The sequence below is a fragment of the Radiomyces spectabilis genome (assembly GCF_025331425.1).
Source record: "Radiomyces spectabilis strain NRRL 2753 chromosome Unknown BYT42scaffold_2, whole genome shotgun sequence".
Taxonomy (NCBI): Eukaryota; Fungi; Mucoromycota; class Mucoromycetes; order Mucorales; family Radiomycetaceae; genus Radiomyces; species Radiomyces spectabilis.
In genome coordinates, this window is record NW_026251927.1 from 2,363,196 (window position 1) to 2,380,471 (window position 17,276).

The following is a 17,276-nucleotide window of genomic DNA, read 5'->3' on the forward strand; positions in this document are numbered from 1 at the left end:
CAAGCATACACTGAACTGTATAACAACAATATTCAGTTGCAATTCAATAAATGATACCACCACATTATAAAATATTTATCTGCACTGCCCGGATGTTGGCAAGTCGTTTGGTGTGTCAGCCAGATTTCTCATTTTAGTAACGGTTGGCAGGACTCAACAAATAAGCATAATGCTTACATTGTGACGAGTCCTTTGTCCAATGCTCAGCAACTTGAGAGAAATCCTTTCGGAAATGTTGTGCACATTGATGGGATGACACATGAATATGGCTTGTCCATTTCTTGGTTACAAGGAGCAAAACCCCTTTGAGACCTTTTTTTTTTCTCAATAAGCTTCGCTTCATCGCCAAACCAAGACTAATAAAACTGAATAGAATATATTGTACTATTCAAGACGTTGCTCAGCGTGGCTGGGTGGTCGGAGCCTGAGACGGCGGTGCGATGCTTTTTGTTTCCATGGATATGACACATCTGGCAGTCCCCGATTTTTCCCAGCAGAAACTGAGTGTCATTTTTTTTTTCTGGCTTCAGTTATTTTTGGCTTGTTGATCTTCTTCTGCTTTGTTCTTTTATTCTTTTGCTTTAAAAGATCTTTTGCCATTATTTGGTCTGTGAGAGAACGACGTTGCGGATTCTAATTATTCTTCCGCTTTCTCCGCTCTGCTTATGTTGCTTAAAGCAGAAACGTTTTTCCTTTAGCCAATCAAAACAAGTGCGTATTAGTCCATGACTAACAAGTTTCCCACTCGATCCAAACTATACATACCCTAATTTGCGCTTCTTTTTTCCTTGCTCCAAGTCTTCGGCCTCTTTTTTACTCACATCATGATCTACACTTCGTCTTGCACCCCGGTGCCTATACCCAACATCGATATCTGTTCGTTCTTGTTTTTACCAAACGAGTATAACCAAAAACGCGCTCACAATCGTCCTATCTTGATCGACGGGAATTCGGGAAAAACTTTATCGTACGCTCAAGTGCGGGATCAGTGCAGCCGGTTAGCCGCTGGATGGCGCGATCAGCTTGGCCTGAAGAAAGGAGATGTGGTTGCTGTTTTCGCCCCCAATCAGTATGATCACGCTCTATTGTATTTCTCCATTCTGGGTGCTCAATGCACTGTCACACCAGGGTAAGCCAAATCCCCCAAATATGGTTTTTTCTGTCACTGATATCAGTGTCTAATTGCATAATCGCCCCATTCAATTTATTTTGCTTCTTTGATCTACAGCAACCCCAATTACACAAAAGGTAACACAACTGGTATTCCCCTCCATTGAACCGTTGAGACCATTGTCTCATTCTTTTATCTAGCCGAGTTTGAGCATCAGTTGCGTACGTCCAACGCTCAAGCCATTGTTACCGTGCCTGAACTGCTGCCGACCTTATCTCAATTAGCTACAGAATGTGGTATCCCTCGCGAACGTGTGCTTTTGTTTGGAGATCGAGCCGTCGACGGGTATCAGTCATTCTACAGCTTGATGTCCAACCGATCCATTACCTATCCGCTTCCAGAGAGCAACGCTGCGGACGATGTGGCTTTTATCTGCTTCTCAAGCGGCACGACAGGCGTGGCCAAGGGCGTCATGCTCACACATCGAAACTTTGTGGCGCAAATGCTTATAGTAACGCTTTTTGAATACCCTCATGGCGCCCCGGAAACCGATGTGATTCTGGCCTTTTTACCTTTTTATCACATCTTTGGGCTCACCACATTGTGTTTGCGCGCATTTTACACCATGAATCCGGTCGTCATCATGTACAAGTACGATTTACAAAAAATGTGTCAGCTGGTCCAGCAACATACTGTTACAGTGCTTCCCATTGTCCCTCCTGTTGGTAAATATCACGGCATACTCTTAGTAGGAAAAAATTGGGTCCTCATCGTTTCCTTGTTTTTTATTATATTAGCGGTGCATCTAGCCAAAAGTCCAATTGTTCAGCAATACAATCTAAGTTCTCTTCGCATGATCGGCTGCGGCGCGGCTCCTTTAGGTCGAGAACATATCGATGCTTTGAACCTTCGAATCAATGCGCCAGTGAGACAAGGGTACGAGCTTCATTCATTTATTGTCAGTTGTCATAATCGGGGATACTAATGCAACCATTGGTTGACAGATATGGCATGACGGAAACGACGGCCGGATGTATATACCAGAAAGTGGGCATCAGTCCTGCAGGTGAGAAATGTGTATTGCTTTGGTGGATATCCATACTCATCGAATATGCGTTGTAAGGCTCGACGGGCGTCCTCATAAATAATATGGAATGCAAACTCGTTGATGCGGATGGCAACGGTAAGATGCTACTTTTTTCATTTTACTACGACAGCTTCCTTACCAAGTCTATGTTGTAGCTGTGGGACCAGATCAGGATGGCGAAATTCTGCTTCGAGGTCCTACCATCATGAAGGGATATATCAACAACGCCACAGCCAATGCCGAAACATTCACAGAAGGTGGATGGATGCGCACTGGTGATGTGGCTCGTTTCGACAGTCAATACAACGAATTTTTTATTGTCGATCGGATCAAAGAATTGATCAAATACAAGGGTTACCAAGTAGCCCCTGCCGGTAAATCTCCCTTAATGTCTTTGCAATCCCAGATCAATACAAGCTAACACTTTTGTATTTTGCAAAGAGCTTGAGGCGGTATTGATGAGCCACAAAGATGTAGCGGATTGCTGCGTTGTCGGTGTGTACGACGCGGCTGAAGCCACGGAACTTCCACGGGCCTACGTTGTCCTCCAATCGACGGCCGATCGAACCGAGGCGTTTGCTGAGCAGCTTGTTCAGTACGTTGCTAGCCATGTAACACGCCACAAACATTTACGCGCTGGTGTTCGCTTTATTGATGTGGTGCCTAAAAGCCCAAGTGGCAAGATCCTACGACGTCAAGTCAGAGAATGGGTCAAGCAGGAAATGCAAGACAAAGCAAGCGAGACACAAGCGCGACTGTAAAATGACGTTAGGCTTACAATAGTAACTGATGAATAAAAAAAATAAAAAAACAGACAATGCACTAACACTAAATATGCTTGTAATTGCTGCATCACGAAAAAGTTAACTTGCTAGCCAGTGTCACATGGCTTTAATTTTACGGTGGAAAAGGATCTGTCGTTACAAATCTGAAACATGGGTCTAGAGTACAAAAGGCAAGATCTCCGACCGAAAAAGAGATCATAAAACCACCCATTTGAATGGGGAACGTGCCATTTATGAGTATGTCAGCAGAAAAAAACGCGGCTGAACCGCATCCTCCACCAGATCATGCATCAAGCCATGCTTCAGAATCGGATTTAATTCACCCACAACACCTAACTTCTCGCTCTGACACTGACGACGGTGAAGAAAAACCGCCTCCAACACCATCGCCACCACCCAAACGTACGCTCGCGTCTTGGTTTTCATGGTTGCCGGCGTTTGCTCAGTTTCGCAAAACGGTCAAAGCGTCTATTGCGCTCATAATAGCTGTTATTATGGCACTTGATCTGCGGTGCAGAAGTGCACTTGGGCAGTCGGCTCTTCTCGTGTCTATTGTTGTCATATTCTACTTTCCCGTGCGAACGATCGGTAAGTCGATCTTCTTATCACCAAGGCGACCGAGAAATTAACGAACGCCATATCATGATACCCATATGTCAGGTGTTCAAACCGAGGTAAAACAGCAACCGTAACGGTAGATACAGCGAACGAATCAACTTACTTTGCTCCTAGGCCGTTATCTATGGCACGTTTGGTGCGTTTATCAGCGCCGTATGGAGTATTCTAGGCAAGTCGCGCCCCCAGTGGATCCAAAGATCCGCATGACGCTTGACGGCGACATTAACATGCTGGCTACTTTAGGCACTTTTCTGGCCAATCTCGCAAGGGATAAAACCGCAAAGACACCTGTTCAACCTGGACCGTGTGCTATCTTGGCCGTTTTCCTCTTTATCGGCACATTTGTTCTCAATTACATTCGTATGAAATTCCACAAAGGTAGAATAATTGAATGATTCCATTGCTGGCATGATGAGACTAAGCCATTACAATCAATAGCCAACTTTGCCTGTGTGAATGCTTGTATTCTTTTGACGGCAAGTAACTCAGCACAATGCATCACATTAAATGAGCGGAAAAATAATTACGATTTTTATAGTTTACCATGACGGAAGCCGCGACATTGCCAATTTTCACTCCAGAGGTCACGGTAAGAAAAACCTTGGATTCCTTGAATGTATTGTGACATAGAGACACTCAATGTCTTTGATGATCCATTCTGTTTTCAGTGGCTATTTTTACGTCCTATTGCTCTTGCTGGTGGTATTGCTTTGGCCGTCAACTATCTGCTATGGCCCGAAAACAGTGTCACCAATTACATGGCGGTGCTCAAGAGAACTCTTGCCAATTACAATGCTTATTTCAAGGACCATTCACAAGCGTTTCTGTCTCTGTCACCTAGCGATATGCATGCCACTCTGCCATCGTTACATGCACAACTACAGGGAAGTGTGCTGTTGCTGATCGACTGTAAACGAGCAGTGCAGCGAGAAATCCTTTATTCGAACCTGTCAGCCAAAGACATCAGCAAACTCACGAGAATGACCAAGGATATGCGTTCCGCTTTGCATGGTGTTGGGCTGGCCTTTATCATGAAAAATGATTATCTAAATGATGTAGCATCGTCTCCCTTTTTACAGGATGTAACAGAGGATCATGCAGAATCTCGCGCCTTCAAAAACGCTGTTCATGATATGCAATCGGTTTGCCAGGATCTTAACACGGCTTGTTGTAATGCTTTAGCCGACTGCTGCAGACGGGTCGACCAGATGCATGATCGATCAAGAAGTAATATCAACAGCCTCCTGTGGCCATTTCCGCGGTTTTTTCAGCATCGGTTATGGGGCAAGAACAAGAACGTAGCTGATGTGGCCATGCCAAGTGTAACCACTGGTCAAGCCCTGCAAGATGCATTGTACACGTACGACATGTATGTCAAACAATTGGCCACCGCGGATTTCTTGGAGAGTCTGCCACGTTATGGACCGCTGTATCTGTTGTTCCTATATCAGTACAATCTGAGGGAACATGCTGCCAATGTCAAGGCCATGAGCGAGTATCTGGATGAACTGGAAAGTGTGCGAACGAAGCGCCGCCTATGGTGGCCCAAGATGGGGTTGCGAAAGTGGTTTCAATCACCGGACATGGATCCCGCCATGGGGGACGATTACCGTGACACCCATCAGCCCGACGAAACGAATAATGGCCTTACGCTTGTACGGACGTCAACACGCATGGAATTGGAAGGTCAAGAAGAAAACACTTTTCGCAAGCATCCGTCCCTTCGTCGTTATCATGATCCAGACGTGACAGCTCCCAGCTCGGCTTTCGAATGGTTCTTTTACGGCGTGCACAAAGTGACAAAATGGTTTATGACCAATGACACTCTCTTTGCTTTCAAAACCGCGCTCGGGGTGGTGATGCTTGCCATTCCTGCGTGGCGGGCCGAAAGTGCCGGTTGGTACTTTGACTGGCGTGGCCAGTGGGCCATGATTACCTTGGTTTTATGGATGTTTCCAATGCCCGGTTTGTTTATCTTCAAGTAAGCAGCTTGAATCACCATGAGCAATTCAATCTGTGATAACCTCTTTTTTTACGCACTTGTAGCATGACAGCTCGTGTCCTTGGATCCGTAGCGGGAGCGGTTCTCGGTATTGTCGTCTGGGAGATTACCCGCGGTAATCCATATGCCCTCGCTGTGGTGTGCTTTATTGTTTTTATTCCATTATACCATATTTTCCTCTTTAATGGCACATTCCGAGTGGCGGCGCTGATGACGAAAATTACCATGCTCTTGGTAAGTCAAAAAAAAAAAAAAAAAAAAAAACACCATCGTGGGCCAGAAAGCACTCAATTTCTCAAAATTGCATGCTCGCAACGATTTACAGGTAGTGATTTACGAATACAATTTTGTATTGGAAGGTCAACCTGGTTATGATCGTGTATGGACAGTGGCCGGCAAGGTGAGAAAATGAGAAAACACGCATATATGAATTAGCCAACTGTTATTAACGCACTTTGTTCAGCGCTTGTTATTGGTTGTTATAGGATTGGCGGCGTGTGGTATCCTTCTTATGATTCCGTACATCAGCACGGGTCGTGTGGAGTTGCGAAAGCGATTAGCTAGAACTATCCATGATATTGCACGTTTGTACGGTCTTCTAACCGCTCGGATCATTGAAACCTCGTCGTCCAAGATACCAGTCGAGCAGCGATTCAAGATGTTTCGGAAACTGGCTGTGGACTTGCGACGTCAAATTGAAGATGAGCGAAATCTCCTGAGTCATGCCAAATTTGAGCCACCGCTACGTGGTCAGTTCCCTCTGAAGGATTATCAAGTCATTATCGAGAAGGTCGATAATATGGCCGACTTAGTTTTCAGCATGGTAATGCTCCTAAGTCCAGGGGAGAGAAAACAGCTGATGATGGAATTTGCTAATCGAAGGCTATGGAAAAATGATAGGGACATGCTGCACGACACATCAAGCCGTTATGGCGTGAAAGTATTGCGACCGCATTGATTAGGGAACGAAAGGAATACGTAAGCAGGAATTCTTGAGTGAAATTATTGAGGTCATCTCACGCCTTACTAATGTGAGAATTTTTTTTTAGCTGTCATCGGTGATGACGACGCTTAAGCTTATTTCGACCACGTTGGCTTCAAAAAGTGCTATGCCGCCTTACATGATATCCCCCGAAGAAGCGCGCGTGCGTTTTGCAAGGTCCCTCGAACAAAAGATCAATGTACGACCCGAGCAAATAGCCGATATTGCATTTTCAAGCTACAGCACGTTCATGATGGCAAGCTCAGCTTTCAACAGTGAGTTGCAAGCGCTTTTGGAGGCCGTTCAAGGTTTAGTCGGGATCGAGGATTACGATTTCGTTTAAGTGCGGTCGAGTTCGTGCATGAAAAAAAAAAGACATCAAACAAACAAACTTTTTTCTATTGTCAAATTCATATTGAACCATGAAACATTTCATATCCTCTTTGAACCTCTCTCTTTGTCGAGAGAGGAAATAAAAAGTCATACTTGTATCTTTTTCTTTATTCTACCTGGGACACAAATTCCTTAAATATAACACCGCATCGGGGTCTACATCCCACTTGGTGGAAGGTGACAAAAAGTTTCCACGTTGTACCACTTGAAATAGTCCCTCTTTGTCTTCAAGGCGTCTAGGAAATTCAGTCATAATATAAAGTAAAGTACGTCTATATCTATCACGCTTATACAAGACGTGGACGATGAGGGTATGTTATACTGCTGTTTTCCGAGATCCATGGCACTATCTCGTCGGAGCTCCGAGTGAATGATGTTCCTAATTCATAAGATGAAGGGTTATCTGCCATTCAATGATACGTCGCACGGACACACTTTGCGAAATAGAGTAACGTATAAAATAGGTTGCAACATCACAGCTTGAACGTGGCAGTTCTCCTACTCTGTTCACTCTTTCTATCATGGTTTACTACTCTACATTTCCGCCTATCAAGGAACCCCAAACGGGCGTCATCGAGTTCATTCTATCAAACCCCAACCATGCGCCTGATAACAAGGTGTTGCTGGTGGACATTCTCACAGGAGCCAAGATTACCTACGGCCAACTGAAGGATCGTATGCTCCGATTTGCAGCGGGTCTGCAAGATCAATGTGGATTTAAAAAGGGCGACGTGCTCGCCGTAGTGGCACCGAACCAAGTATGCTTTCTCTATTTCCTATATGCCAACTCTTGAGACTAACGACTGTATTTATTGTTCAAGATAGATTATTCTATTCCTGTTTTCGGCGCTTTGGCAGCAGGCAAATTTCCTAGGTCTAGAGGGGTTGGACTCTCGAGGATACACTAACCCTAATGTGTAGGTGGTGCCGTGACGCCTGCAAATCCCAATTACAACGTGACGGAACTGTCATATCAGTTGCAAGAAACCAATGCTAAAGTGCTAATTGCCCACGAAGAAAATATCGATAATGCGCTGGCTTCGGCTAAAAATGCTGGCATTGACCCCTCCAACGTTTTTGTCTTTGGTGACCGATCCATCAAAGGGGTTCGTCCTTTCTCAACCACGCTGTTGGGAACCAGAAAAGCGCAAATTGTCAAATATACTCCGGAAGAAGCCAAAGAAACAGTGGCGTATCTCTGTTTCTCTTCAGGCACCACAGGTCAGTGCAATGCAAAAATGGGAGGTGGTGCATGGCCCGTGTATTGACGATAATTTGTTTCCCGATCAACAAGGTCGAAGTAAAGGCGTCATGACAACGTAAGTGTTCACACGCTGAGAAGCAGAATAAGGAAGTAGATGAGATCATTGACGGAGGCAATGTAGGCATGCCAATGTTACGGCCAATGTCGTGCAGTACACATCGGTGGACAACCAGTTCATTGATGCCAATGTGGATCGTATGATTGCTGTATTACCATTCTTCCACATCTTTGCGCTGACCTCGATCATTCATGTGGCTCTTTATTGGGGTATAACATCTTATGTCATGCCGCGTTTTGATTTCGTGCGTTTTCTCGAAACGGTTCAAAATGAAAAGATCACTTTTGCTTGCTTGGTACCCCCCATCATTTTATTGTTGGCGAGACATCCACTGGTCCTCAAGTATGATCTGTCCTCTTTAAGAATCGTGATATGCGGTGCCGCCCCGCTGAGTGCCGAATTGGGTCGTGAAGTCAAGGCGCGTTTGCCCAACGCCTCCATCAAACAGGGTTATGGCTTGACCGAGACATCGCCTACAGCTACTATCGAGCGTACCAATTGCACTATCGACGGTAAAGTATGACATGCATCACTGATGTCAAAGGAAAGCGCGTTCATACTGTGGTAGCCTTTAAAAAAAGGCCATAAAGCACTCGTGGCATTGTTGTTCATAATACTTGGTAGGATCATGTGGTCGTTTGGTTGCCAATATGATGGCGAAGATCGTCGATGAGCATGGACAAGGTAAGCCTCATTTTCCCCTGTGGCGGTCCCATATTGGGGAAAAAACAAATAATCTAACATGGGAGACTCAGAATTGCCGCCCAATCAGGCCGGTGAACTGTGGCTCAAAGGACCTAATATTATGAAGGTATGGTCACATCCCGAGTTTTAAGCCCTGTGACAGGAGCACTGAATCAAAAAGTGGAGAGATAAAAGACTACTAATGGAGATGACGCTGTACAATAGGGTTACATCAACAACCCTCAAGCGACGGCAGATTGTATTGATGCAGATGGCTACTTTCATACAGGGGATGTGGCCGTAGTCGATGACGACGGCAATTTCTATATTGTAGATCGCATCAAAGAGCTGATCAAATACAAGGGGTTCCAAGTTCCCCCTGCAGAATTGGAAGCCATACTGGTAAGTTGCATGATTGTATTTCTACAAAAAAAAAAAAAAAAAATTTGCAGATGCATCAAGGTTACTGATCGTGTAATGCATATGTGTTGTTTTTTTATTTTCTTTATTCATTTTTCACATTCCGTTGCAGTTGACTTGTCCACTTGTGAACGATGCTGCAGTTATTGGGGTTTACGATCATCAACAAGCGACGGAACTTCCGCGAGCTTGTGTGGTATTGAAAGCCAATATCCCAGAGACTGAAGAGACCGCTCAGCGAGTGATGAAATTTGTGGCGGATCAGGTCGTTGCTTACAAGCAATTACGTAGTGTGCGTTTCTTCAAGGAGATCCCCAAAAGTCCTTCCGGGAAAATTCTACGCCGCCTTCTTCGTGATACAGCCGACAAAGAACATACTCATACCACTACTTTGGCTAGATTATAAATGAGAAGGAGCCAAAAAAGCTCAGTTTACAGAGACGATAAAAATAATTCAAAACAAAAAGTATATCAATTTTTATGATAAATCCTTTTTTTTTTCTTTTTTCTGTTCTGGCAATAACATCGGCATAACATACAGTGTCACATTTTTTATTCCGTGTATCTGTATTTCTGTGCATGTCGTTTATTTCGTCATGAACAAAAAAAAAGTTGGGGGAGAACAACAAATGACCTATTTTTTTTTCTGCACTGAACTGTCAACGTAAAAAATAGTGTCAATCGAGTGGTAGGAACTGTTTTTTTGCTTTCAATATTCCACCTCACTGAACTTATAATTGCACATGAATGTGATTATTTGGATTCGCCTGTTCATACAAGTGGCGTAAATGAAGGCTAGGGTTCGTAAACAACGTTGCTGGGTTTTTCCCCGTTTGGCAAATTTACATAATGCAGCCTTCACCCAAAAAAATGATCCACCGCTTTAAGCCAATCATATCCTGGATTCCATCAAACTTAAATGCGTCGATCCACCACACATCACAACACTGAGAAATCCACCTGCCTATTCTTATATTTTGATTGCGGCCTCTTTCTTGGTTTCTCTCTTCTTTTTTTTTATATTTCACTTAAGCTTTTCGTTGTTCCTGTTCAACGATTTTTACACTTGGCGCGTTTGTCATGACTGAAACAGACTATCCAGAAAAAAGACCAGCCAACGCCACCGATGACCAAGTTACTGTGGAGAAGAAACAGCATCCGCATCGTCCTTCTGTGCAGAAATCTCAATTGACTATTCGACCTTCGGAGGATCAACTTCAAATCGATCAAGAATCATTAACCCCTACTGCGAAAAAACAAGACAGAAACAGCAAACTTGGACGCATTTTGACTTTTTTTGGACTACAGTTGGCTTTATTTTTGGCCGCATTAGATGGGTAACAGTCTTTTATCAGTGATATATCCGTGACCACTGGCCATATGCTCTTATTCATCGTGTGATTCCCTTTTTTTTTTTTTAGCACCATTGTTTCTACTGCACTACCACGTATTGGATCTGATTTCAACCAAATGGCAATTGTAGCCTGGGTAGCCACCGCTTACATCCTTACATTTGATGCTTTCCGTAAGTGGGTCATTGACTGTATCTTTGAAAGGAAATCCGTCAGTTTGAAATTCACATTGCGCTCATGTTCCTGTCTCAGAACCCATGTTTTCGAAATTTTCCGATATTTTTGGACGCAAGTGGATCTTGATGTTTGGCATCGTGGTATTTCTCATTGGATCCGTACTATGTGGAGCGGCTCAGGTACCTAGTTTTACTGTGAAGCAGTGGATGTATGGTGACGGTCGCAGTGACAGATGGGACAAGGGCAAGAAAAGGGCATTCACAAGGCGGAGCGAAAAATGGCCCCTAAATTCTCTTTCTTCCTTGAACTTAGTCAATGATCATGCTTATATGCTGTCGAGCCATTGCAGGCATCGGTGCCGCCGCCGTTTTTTCCATGGTGGGTAAATGTATTGAAGATCATAATGCAGCTGTAATAATGAAATTTGTACGTTGTGTGAACCAGGTCTTTGTCATTATTTCGGACCTTGTTCCACTGGAAAAGCGTGGTAGCTATCAAGGGTAAGAAACAGAGATGGTGGATCCAATGATTGGTTGATGTAATAGACAGTCGGGTGAACATTCCAAATGACGAATAGATTAATTAATGGTGTCTTCGCACTGGCGAGTGTCTTGGGACCATTGATCGGCGTAAGTGTTTTATTTGGCTTACATGGGGGTGGGGTTTGTGGTTTTTTTTTGTGCTAACCTTTTATGATCTGATTACAGGGCAGTTTCACGGACTACGTGAGTTGGCGATGGAATTTCTATATCAAGTAAGTGCCGAGATGAACCGAAGCTTTGCTGCCCACTGGCGCTTGTGTGGAAGAAGGATAGAACGAAACTGACGAGCATGGCTGCCTTGGGTCCTAGCTTACCTATCGGTGCTGCGGCGATGATTATACTGATGGTGTTCCTTCAATTGCCCATGCCGCAAGAAAATTTCAAGGCCAAGATGTTGCGAATCGATTATATCGGCACGGTTCTTGTTCTCGCTTTCGCCACATTGTTTCTGTTGGCCATGAATTTTGGAGGTCAGGCGTATCCGTGGAAATCCACAGCGGTGCTTCTTCCATTGGTGTTGAGCGTCCTGATCATTGGCGCACTGGTGTACGTCGAGTGCAAAATTGCCAAAGAACCGTTACTGCCACCACCCTTGTTCAAGAATCGGTCCATTAATTGCATTTTGATCAGTAACTGGTTTTTCGGCTCCATCCTGTTCACTACGCTCTACTATCTCCCCATTTATTTCCAGGTCGTCAAAGGCGATTCAGCTATGTGGTCCGGTATTCGACTGATTCCTATGCAAATGGTCATCTGCGTGTTTTCCACCAGTTCAGGCCTCTTAATTACCAAAACGGGGTTTTACAGACCACTGTAAGTTGCCAAGCCTTTTTTTTGGATTTCATTGCCTCGCTCAATCTAGTCACTGATTTTGCTTCTGGGCGGGCATTCATAGGATTACACTCGGCACAGGCTTGTTGGCGCTCTGTATGGGTTTATTCAGTATGCTGGACATTCACACGCCTTGGCCATGTGAGTAAAAACAAACATGTCGATGATTTACCCGTCAAAAAGCGTGTCAAATGGGCTTATTCATCACATTACTCTTATTTCTAGTGATTTATGGTTTCACTGTAATTGCAGGTGCAGGTAAGAATGCAAAGAATGTTTTCGTGTTTGAATCCATGCATATCAACCTTATCCACCCTTGGCTGATGATCTAGGTATGGGATGTATTTTCCCCTCCTCGGTCATTGGATTGCAAGCTTCTGCCCCCGCCAAAGATATCGGTAATGCATTGAAAATTTATCCTCAACATGACTGCCCCTCACTTATCATACAACACAGCCATCATTACAGGACTCGGTAGCTTCTGTCGCATTCTCGGAGGTGCACTTGGAATTGGTAATTTTATATATGAATTGAAGTTCAAGGAACAGCCCCGGCTAACTCTATTAAAATTTTTGTTGATGCATGGACATTGCTTATTTACAGCTATTGCCTCAGCTGTTTTGAATTCGTCGCTGACAGATGTGTTGGCTGAACATATTCCTGAAGAATACGCGCGCAAGGTGATCAGTTCGTCGGAATATGTTAGAAACGGCTTGCCTGCGGAATATCTTGAAAGGACATTGCAGGTCTACGTTGATGCATTACAACTGATTTGGCATGTTATGATTCCCATGGCGGGCGTAGGTAAAGTATCGCGATCAACAGTGAGATGATTTGACATAGCAGTGGGGCTAATGCAGTGTGCGGTACGTTGGGCAAATTAGCATTTCTCTGCTCTTTGCTTGTCAGGCACTATTCACTTCGCCGTGCTTCACCCTCACCACCAAACAATAAAGCCGACATGGAGGAAAAACAAACACAAGATCCAGCCCAATCGACATCCCACGAAAGAGACGTGGCCATCAATATGACCTCCAATCATGATACCATCATCGAAGACAGTGCCACCTTGGGGCCCGCGGCGGAGAAGCATTTCCGTGAAGAAAGACCATAGATTTAAACGAACTGTAGATCCTATTTTTACCTTTAATCTTTGTGTGTTTTTGCTTTTTTTCTTCTTCTTTTCCCATGCATGCATAATGTATCTCATCTGTATGTTTTTCTTAGTTATTGCATAGGAGTACATATAGTATACCCCTCTTTTTCTTTTTCTCCATCATGTATTTTCTGCACTTTTTTTTTTCATCATAAAAATGAGACCATCAATGAATTCTCGCTGATCCGTTCGCTTAAACTGTCATGTGCAGGATCCGTCCATTTCCGATGGATGGCTTGTGTCAGTTTCAATGTTTGCGGATCAAGATGAATCAAGATGAAGAGAGTTTAGGCATGGTTTTGCCGATCACGGGTAATTTTTGGCGTGTTTCCGCTACTGCTGCTTCAAAACCTTATCTCATCATGCATAACATTTGTCTCCGTTTGGGTTTTCATTCATTTTTCAATTTCCGCCCTCTCAATGGCGATCGTCTGCTGAAGCAAGAATAGCTTGCTTTGCCACACTGAGAGAATTAAGTAACCGACAGACGGTCATTAACGAAGTCACTGCAAATAACCAAATAAACCGATAAATGGATCGTATTGAATCAAGGAATGATGAGCTAGAATGCACTTTTTGCCCATCAGAAATGGCTAATAGGACCTTCGTTTTGTGTGTGTGTTATGCTGACAAAGAGCTTACCTAGCCAGAATCGAATCAGGATAAATGGTAAAAATAACCGTTCATGTTTGTGCCTGTTCAAGCCGACTTGTCATAACAGCCAATGAGATGGACAGACACTGGAACAGTTTTCTATTTTGTGATAAATTGAAAGTCCGCATGTGGTCAGACGCCCGGTTTTCCTTGAGGCGGCAACGCCAAATTCATGTGGATCGCTGCCAACCATCACTGGTTTTCAGTTCAAGACGACAAGTTATAGGGCAGGTTGTAGTTTTATGGAAAAGCCCGCGGTTTGATTGACTTGATATTGATTGACAGAATTATCACTCCACTTTGTAAATTAACAACCAATTCAGGTAAAAAAGCATGAATAAAAAATTTTTCAGGAAAACAATGGTCTTTCCATCTATCCACATATACTTCTTCTAGAATGAAAAAATGTAGCAAACATCTGCTGTTTCTTGTGACTAAGTGAACCAAGTGACTTGTTTGTTTGTCAATCATCCACATCAACTTTTTTTTACAAATATTTTAGATCTTTACAGATATCACTGTTGTTTAATAATTTTGCATCGATCGTGGCTTCAAGAAAAAAAGGCTTCTCTTGTTGTGGACCCTTTTTTTCTGAGTACACATCTCTTTCATCCTAGCTATGCAGCAACCATTGAGCGTTTCACACCTGTTCAAATGAGTTTTAAATGTTGTAGATCGCAGAAGTATTCCAATATTTGACACTTGCAATCACCATTTTTTTTGCACGTTGTGCTTCTTTTTCAAAAAAATCATCACTTGTGACGGGCAAAATTTCAAGGAATACAAAAAAAAAAAAAATGAGCTACGCACTACATCATAGTTCCAATGGTGCACCATCATGAATTTTTTTTTTCCATTACCGAAATAAAAGAGCGAAGGTTGATGACAATAGATAATGTTTGGACTGTGTGAACAATTTATGAAAAAAAAGCACGCAACTAAGACATTGCGATCCCTTCTTTTTTCCGTATAGAAATTTCGGTGCTTATGATTATGAAGGCAGTTTAAATACGGTTGAGAGCAAGCCGAGTGACAAAAAAAGAGTCCAACTAAGACAATTGTTTTACCTTTGAGTCTGAATTTTTTTCATGGTAAAAAGTCCTCCGCCCAACCGGGTTTCAGGCTCATTCGATTTTCTTTTTCTCTGCCAACGCGTGTTATTGTACGCTTTCTTTTGTTCTTTTTTTGTCTTTATCTTCTCTTTGATCAGAACCTCTTGTCCGACCTTAACAATTGCTCTACCACTTTTCGCATCGACAACAAGATAACGAAAAAGGGGACAGTTAAATCAGTCAATCCAATTAGCAACCAATAAAAAACCCCAACGCACTTGTCAATTCGACCTGGACGATCAACTATGATTATGGAGTCAGTAGCGCCCGCCCAATGCAATGCATCGTTTTACCCGATGTTGAACTACTCAAAGAATGAAAACGATATCATGACAGCGAAAGCGACCAAAACAAATACTCTTAATGCCTCGACCATGCTTTCTTGGCCCACACTCTTGCCGTCGGAAACGGCGGTTCCTCGCACCGATTATGCCGCTTGCATGCCATCGACGGATACATTGGATATCGACTCGTTGGTGGATCAGTCGTTTTGGTCACTGGAAGAATTGCAACAGTCGACCATGGATACACTGTCGGCTGCCATGCCATTGCTGACGCCTTGGAATGAAATACCGCCTTCTATAAAAGACGAAGAGCCACTTACGTCAATGGTACCTCAACAGGTCACGCCGCCATGCGCATCATCATTATCCTATCAGTTACCAGCAGAAAACACGTTGCCAACCAACCCAGCTACCACCACCGTAGGTTTACCGCCTACACCTTCTTCATCTATGGATTCATCGTATTTGACATCATCACAAGAGCAACCGCAGCCGCAACCACAGCAACAATCGTCATTGCCCTATATGCCGGCCAAATATGCGGTCTTCCAATCGCCCTCATCGTTTAACCTTATGTCGAATTTGTTACCACCGACCCCACCAGTGGCATCGCCCGGATCCACCATGCCTCACGTCGTACCGATGGCGTGTCAAGCTTACTATGACGCAAATGGAAACGGAGGGTATCCGTTCCATGAACTGCCCCGAGAATCCAGTCCACCCACGTCAGCATCGTCTTCCAACGGCAGTCTAACCCCTCCCGCCGATTATCCTTCCGTCTCTCGACCGGCTAAAGTGATCAAACAGCAGCGCACACATACCCGCCGACGTTCGATTGGTCATTCGTCTGCCTCTATGACTACCAGTTCGGTTGCACGCTCAGGACGACGTCGGGCGGCTTCGCATCCGTATGTGGCTTCGGTGGTGTCGCTGACGGCTCATGAACCGGTGGCCAAAGTGATCGACGGTATTGAATACATTTCATTTCTGTACTCGCATGATCGCTTGGTCAAGGAATACACTGTGCGCACAGACATTGAAAATGTGCCGTTGGACGATATACCAATTGGATTCCGAGATCAGAATGCGGTAAGTTTTTTACCCTTTTAAGCGAGCGACCCTTATTTTTGTGGGCGGTCGCTGAATTTCTGTTTTTCCTCTTCTTCTTTTTTCCATTGTATTCTTATGACATTTTTGTTTCTTGCCACCAGATTTACCCACGAGCCAATGTGGAACGCAAAGATTACGAAGGCAATCGGTGGAACTACGAAACCAGCTGTAACACACTGGGATGGAAATTATGTTGGTTAAACCAAGATCAACTGTGTGGTCGTCGTGGACTTATCCAGCGCGCCGTTGATTCCTACCGCAATCGTCATGAGAACATGCGTTCTCGCCGTGTCACACGTCAAGAAAAAGTGGCCAATGGCACTCTTCGCAAGCGACGAGCCAAGAAGGCCGTGAACCATCATGCAACCTCTTCCCTATGATATATAACCTACTGTCCTCCCCCCCAAAAAAAGCGCCCCTTTTTCTTTTTTTCCATTCTCATCATGAAAAATTCTAATGACTTATCATCGTCCAACCCAATATCAAAATCAATAAAAAAATGGCATATGAGCATCTATGAATCGTTGCTGCTGGTGTGTTTGATCTTTTTCTAAATGATGTAACAAAAATGCAAGTTGTTTGTAATACTTTGTTGATCCTGTAAAAAAACAATCGCAAAAAGGGCAGAAGAATAAAATGGAAGGGCGATGAATA

The 17,276-nt window shown here is 43.9% G+C and overlaps 5 protein-coding genes across 5 annotated transcripts; all 5 read left to right on the forward strand.

Moving 5' to 3' along the window:
* Nucleotides 1–473: 473 nt before the first annotated feature.
* Nucleotides 474–3,026, forward strand: BYT42DRAFT_557637 (uncharacterized protein). The gene is made up of 9 exons (XM_051566920.1): nucleotides 474–711; nucleotides 799–1,129; nucleotides 1,229–1,248; nucleotides 1,312–1,836; nucleotides 1,909–2,047; nucleotides 2,116–2,177; nucleotides 2,235–2,294; nucleotides 2,354–2,572; nucleotides 2,640–3,026. The coding sequence occupies exons 2-9, from the start codon at nucleotides 825–827 to the stop codon at nucleotides 2,957–2,959; spliced, it is 1,650 nt and encodes a 549-aa protein (XP_051427602.1). The 5' UTR covers nucleotides 474–711; nucleotides 799–824; the 3' UTR covers nucleotides 2,960–3,026.
* A 1,113-nt stretch (nucleotides 3,027–4,139) lies between these two features.
* Nucleotides 4,140–7,031, forward strand: BYT42DRAFT_509805 (uncharacterized protein). The gene is made up of 7 exons (XM_051565137.1): nucleotides 4,140–4,190; nucleotides 4,270–5,582; nucleotides 5,648–5,837; nucleotides 5,929–6,003; nucleotides 6,067–6,426; nucleotides 6,504–6,581; nucleotides 6,653–7,031. The coding sequence occupies exons 1-7, from the start codon at nucleotides 4,146–4,148 to the stop codon at nucleotides 6,926–6,928; spliced, it is 2,337 nt and encodes a 778-aa protein (XP_051427603.1). The 5' UTR covers nucleotides 4,140–4,145; the 3' UTR covers nucleotides 6,929–7,031.
* Nucleotides 7,032–7,483: 452 nt separating this feature from the next.
* BYT42DRAFT_557645 (uncharacterized protein) lies at nucleotides 7,484–9,865 on the forward strand. The gene is made up of 9 exons (XM_051566921.1): nucleotides 7,484–7,736; nucleotides 7,800–7,839; nucleotides 7,900–8,199; nucleotides 8,273–8,297; nucleotides 8,364–8,812; nucleotides 8,925–8,984; nucleotides 9,056–9,111; nucleotides 9,210–9,386; nucleotides 9,517–9,865. The coding sequence occupies exons 1-9, from the start codon at nucleotides 7,500–7,502 to the stop codon at nucleotides 9,808–9,810; spliced, it is 1,638 nt and encodes a 545-aa protein (XP_051427604.1). The 5' UTR covers nucleotides 7,484–7,499; the 3' UTR covers nucleotides 9,811–9,865.
* Nucleotides 9,866–10,373: 508 nt separating this feature from the next.
* On the forward strand, nucleotides 10,374–13,624 carry BYT42DRAFT_557647 (major facilitator superfamily domain-containing protein). Its single transcript, XM_051566922.1, has 14 exons — nucleotides 10,374–10,741; nucleotides 10,826–10,929; nucleotides 11,009–11,112; nucleotides 11,246–11,311; nucleotides 11,378–11,433; nucleotides 11,511–11,562; nucleotides 11,641–11,687; nucleotides 11,785–12,288; nucleotides 12,371–12,447; nucleotides 12,532–12,564; nucleotides 12,639–12,704; nucleotides 12,763–12,819; nucleotides 12,910–13,110; nucleotides 13,191–13,624. The coding sequence occupies exons 1-14, from the start codon at nucleotides 10,485–10,487 to the stop codon at nucleotides 13,418–13,420; spliced, it is 1,854 nt and encodes a 617-aa protein (XP_051427605.1). The 5' UTR covers nucleotides 10,374–10,484; the 3' UTR covers nucleotides 13,421–13,624.
* A 1,366-nt stretch (nucleotides 13,625–14,990) lies between these two features.
* On the forward strand, nucleotides 14,991–17,156 carry BYT42DRAFT_557648 (uncharacterized protein). Its single transcript, XM_051566923.1, has 2 exons — nucleotides 14,991–16,601; nucleotides 16,724–17,156. Exons 1-2 carry the CDS (start codon nucleotides 15,474–15,476, stop codon nucleotides 17,000–17,002), a joined length of 1,407 nt encoding a protein of 468 aa, XP_051427606.1. The 5' UTR covers nucleotides 14,991–15,473; the 3' UTR covers nucleotides 17,003–17,156.
* The last annotated feature ends 120 nt before the right edge of the window (nucleotides 17,157–17,276 follow it).

What these genes read in the sequence shown, in the direction of transcription:
- BYT42DRAFT_557637 (XM_051566920.1), top strand. Translation starts at nt 825, where the DNA reads ATGATCTACACTTCGTCTTGCACCCCGGTGCCTATACCCAACATCGAT. An exon ending in CAATGCACTGTCACACCAGG is followed by an intron (nt 1,130 to 1,228) that starts GTAAGCCAAATC and finishes TTTGATCTACAG; the next exon opens with CAACCCCAATTACACAAAAG. An exon ending in TCCCATTGTCCCTCCTGTTG is followed by an intron (nt 1,837 to 1,908) that starts GTAAATATCACG and finishes TTATTATATTAG; the next exon opens with CGGTGCATCTAGCCAAAAGT.
- BYT42DRAFT_509805 (XM_051565137.1), top strand. Translation starts at nt 4,146, where the DNA reads ATGACGGAAGCCGCGACATTGCCAATTTTCACTCCAGAGGTCACG. An exon ending in CGAAAATTACCATGCTCTTG is followed by an intron (nt 5,838 to 5,928) that starts GTAAGTCAAAAA and finishes AACGATTTACAG; the next exon opens with GTAGTGATTTACGAATACAA. An exon ending in TTAGGGAACGAAAGGAATAC is followed by an intron (nt 6,582 to 6,652) that starts GTAAGCAGGAAT and finishes ATTTTTTTTTAG; the next exon opens with CTGTCATCGGTGATGACGAC.
- BYT42DRAFT_557645 (XM_051566921.1), top strand. Translation starts at nt 7,500, where the DNA reads ATGGTTTACTACTCTACATTTCCGCCTATCAAGGAACCCCAAACGGGC. An exon ending in CCGTAGTGGCACCGAACCAA is followed by an intron (nt 7,737 to 7,799) that starts GTATGCTTTCTC and finishes TTATTGTTCAAG; the next exon opens with ATAGATTATTCTATTCCTGT. An exon ending in TTTCTCTTCAGGCACCACAG is followed by an intron (nt 8,200 to 8,272) that starts GTCAGTGCAATG and finishes CCGATCAACAAG; the next exon opens with GTCGAAGTAAAGGCGTCATG.
- BYT42DRAFT_557647 (XM_051566922.1), top strand. Translation starts at nt 10,485, where the DNA reads ATGACTGAAACAGACTATCCAGAAAAAAGACCAGCCAACGCCACCGAT. An exon ending in AAGCGTGGTAGCTATCAAGG is followed by an intron (nt 11,434 to 11,510) that starts GTAAGAAACAGA and finishes AATGACGAATAG; the next exon opens with ATTAATTAATGGTGTCTTCG. An exon ending in TCTTGGGACCATTGATCGGC is followed by an intron (nt 11,563 to 11,640) that starts GTAAGTGTTTTA and finishes ATCTGATTACAG; the next exon opens with GGCAGTTTCACGGACTACGT.
- BYT42DRAFT_557648 (XM_051566923.1), top strand. Translation starts at nt 15,474, where the DNA reads ATGATTATGGAGTCAGTAGCGCCCGCCCAATGCAATGCATCGTTTTAC. An exon ending in GATTCCGAGATCAGAATGCG is followed by an intron (nt 16,602 to 16,723) that starts GTAAGTTTTTTA and finishes TCTTGCCACCAG; the next exon opens with ATTTACCCACGAGCCAATGT.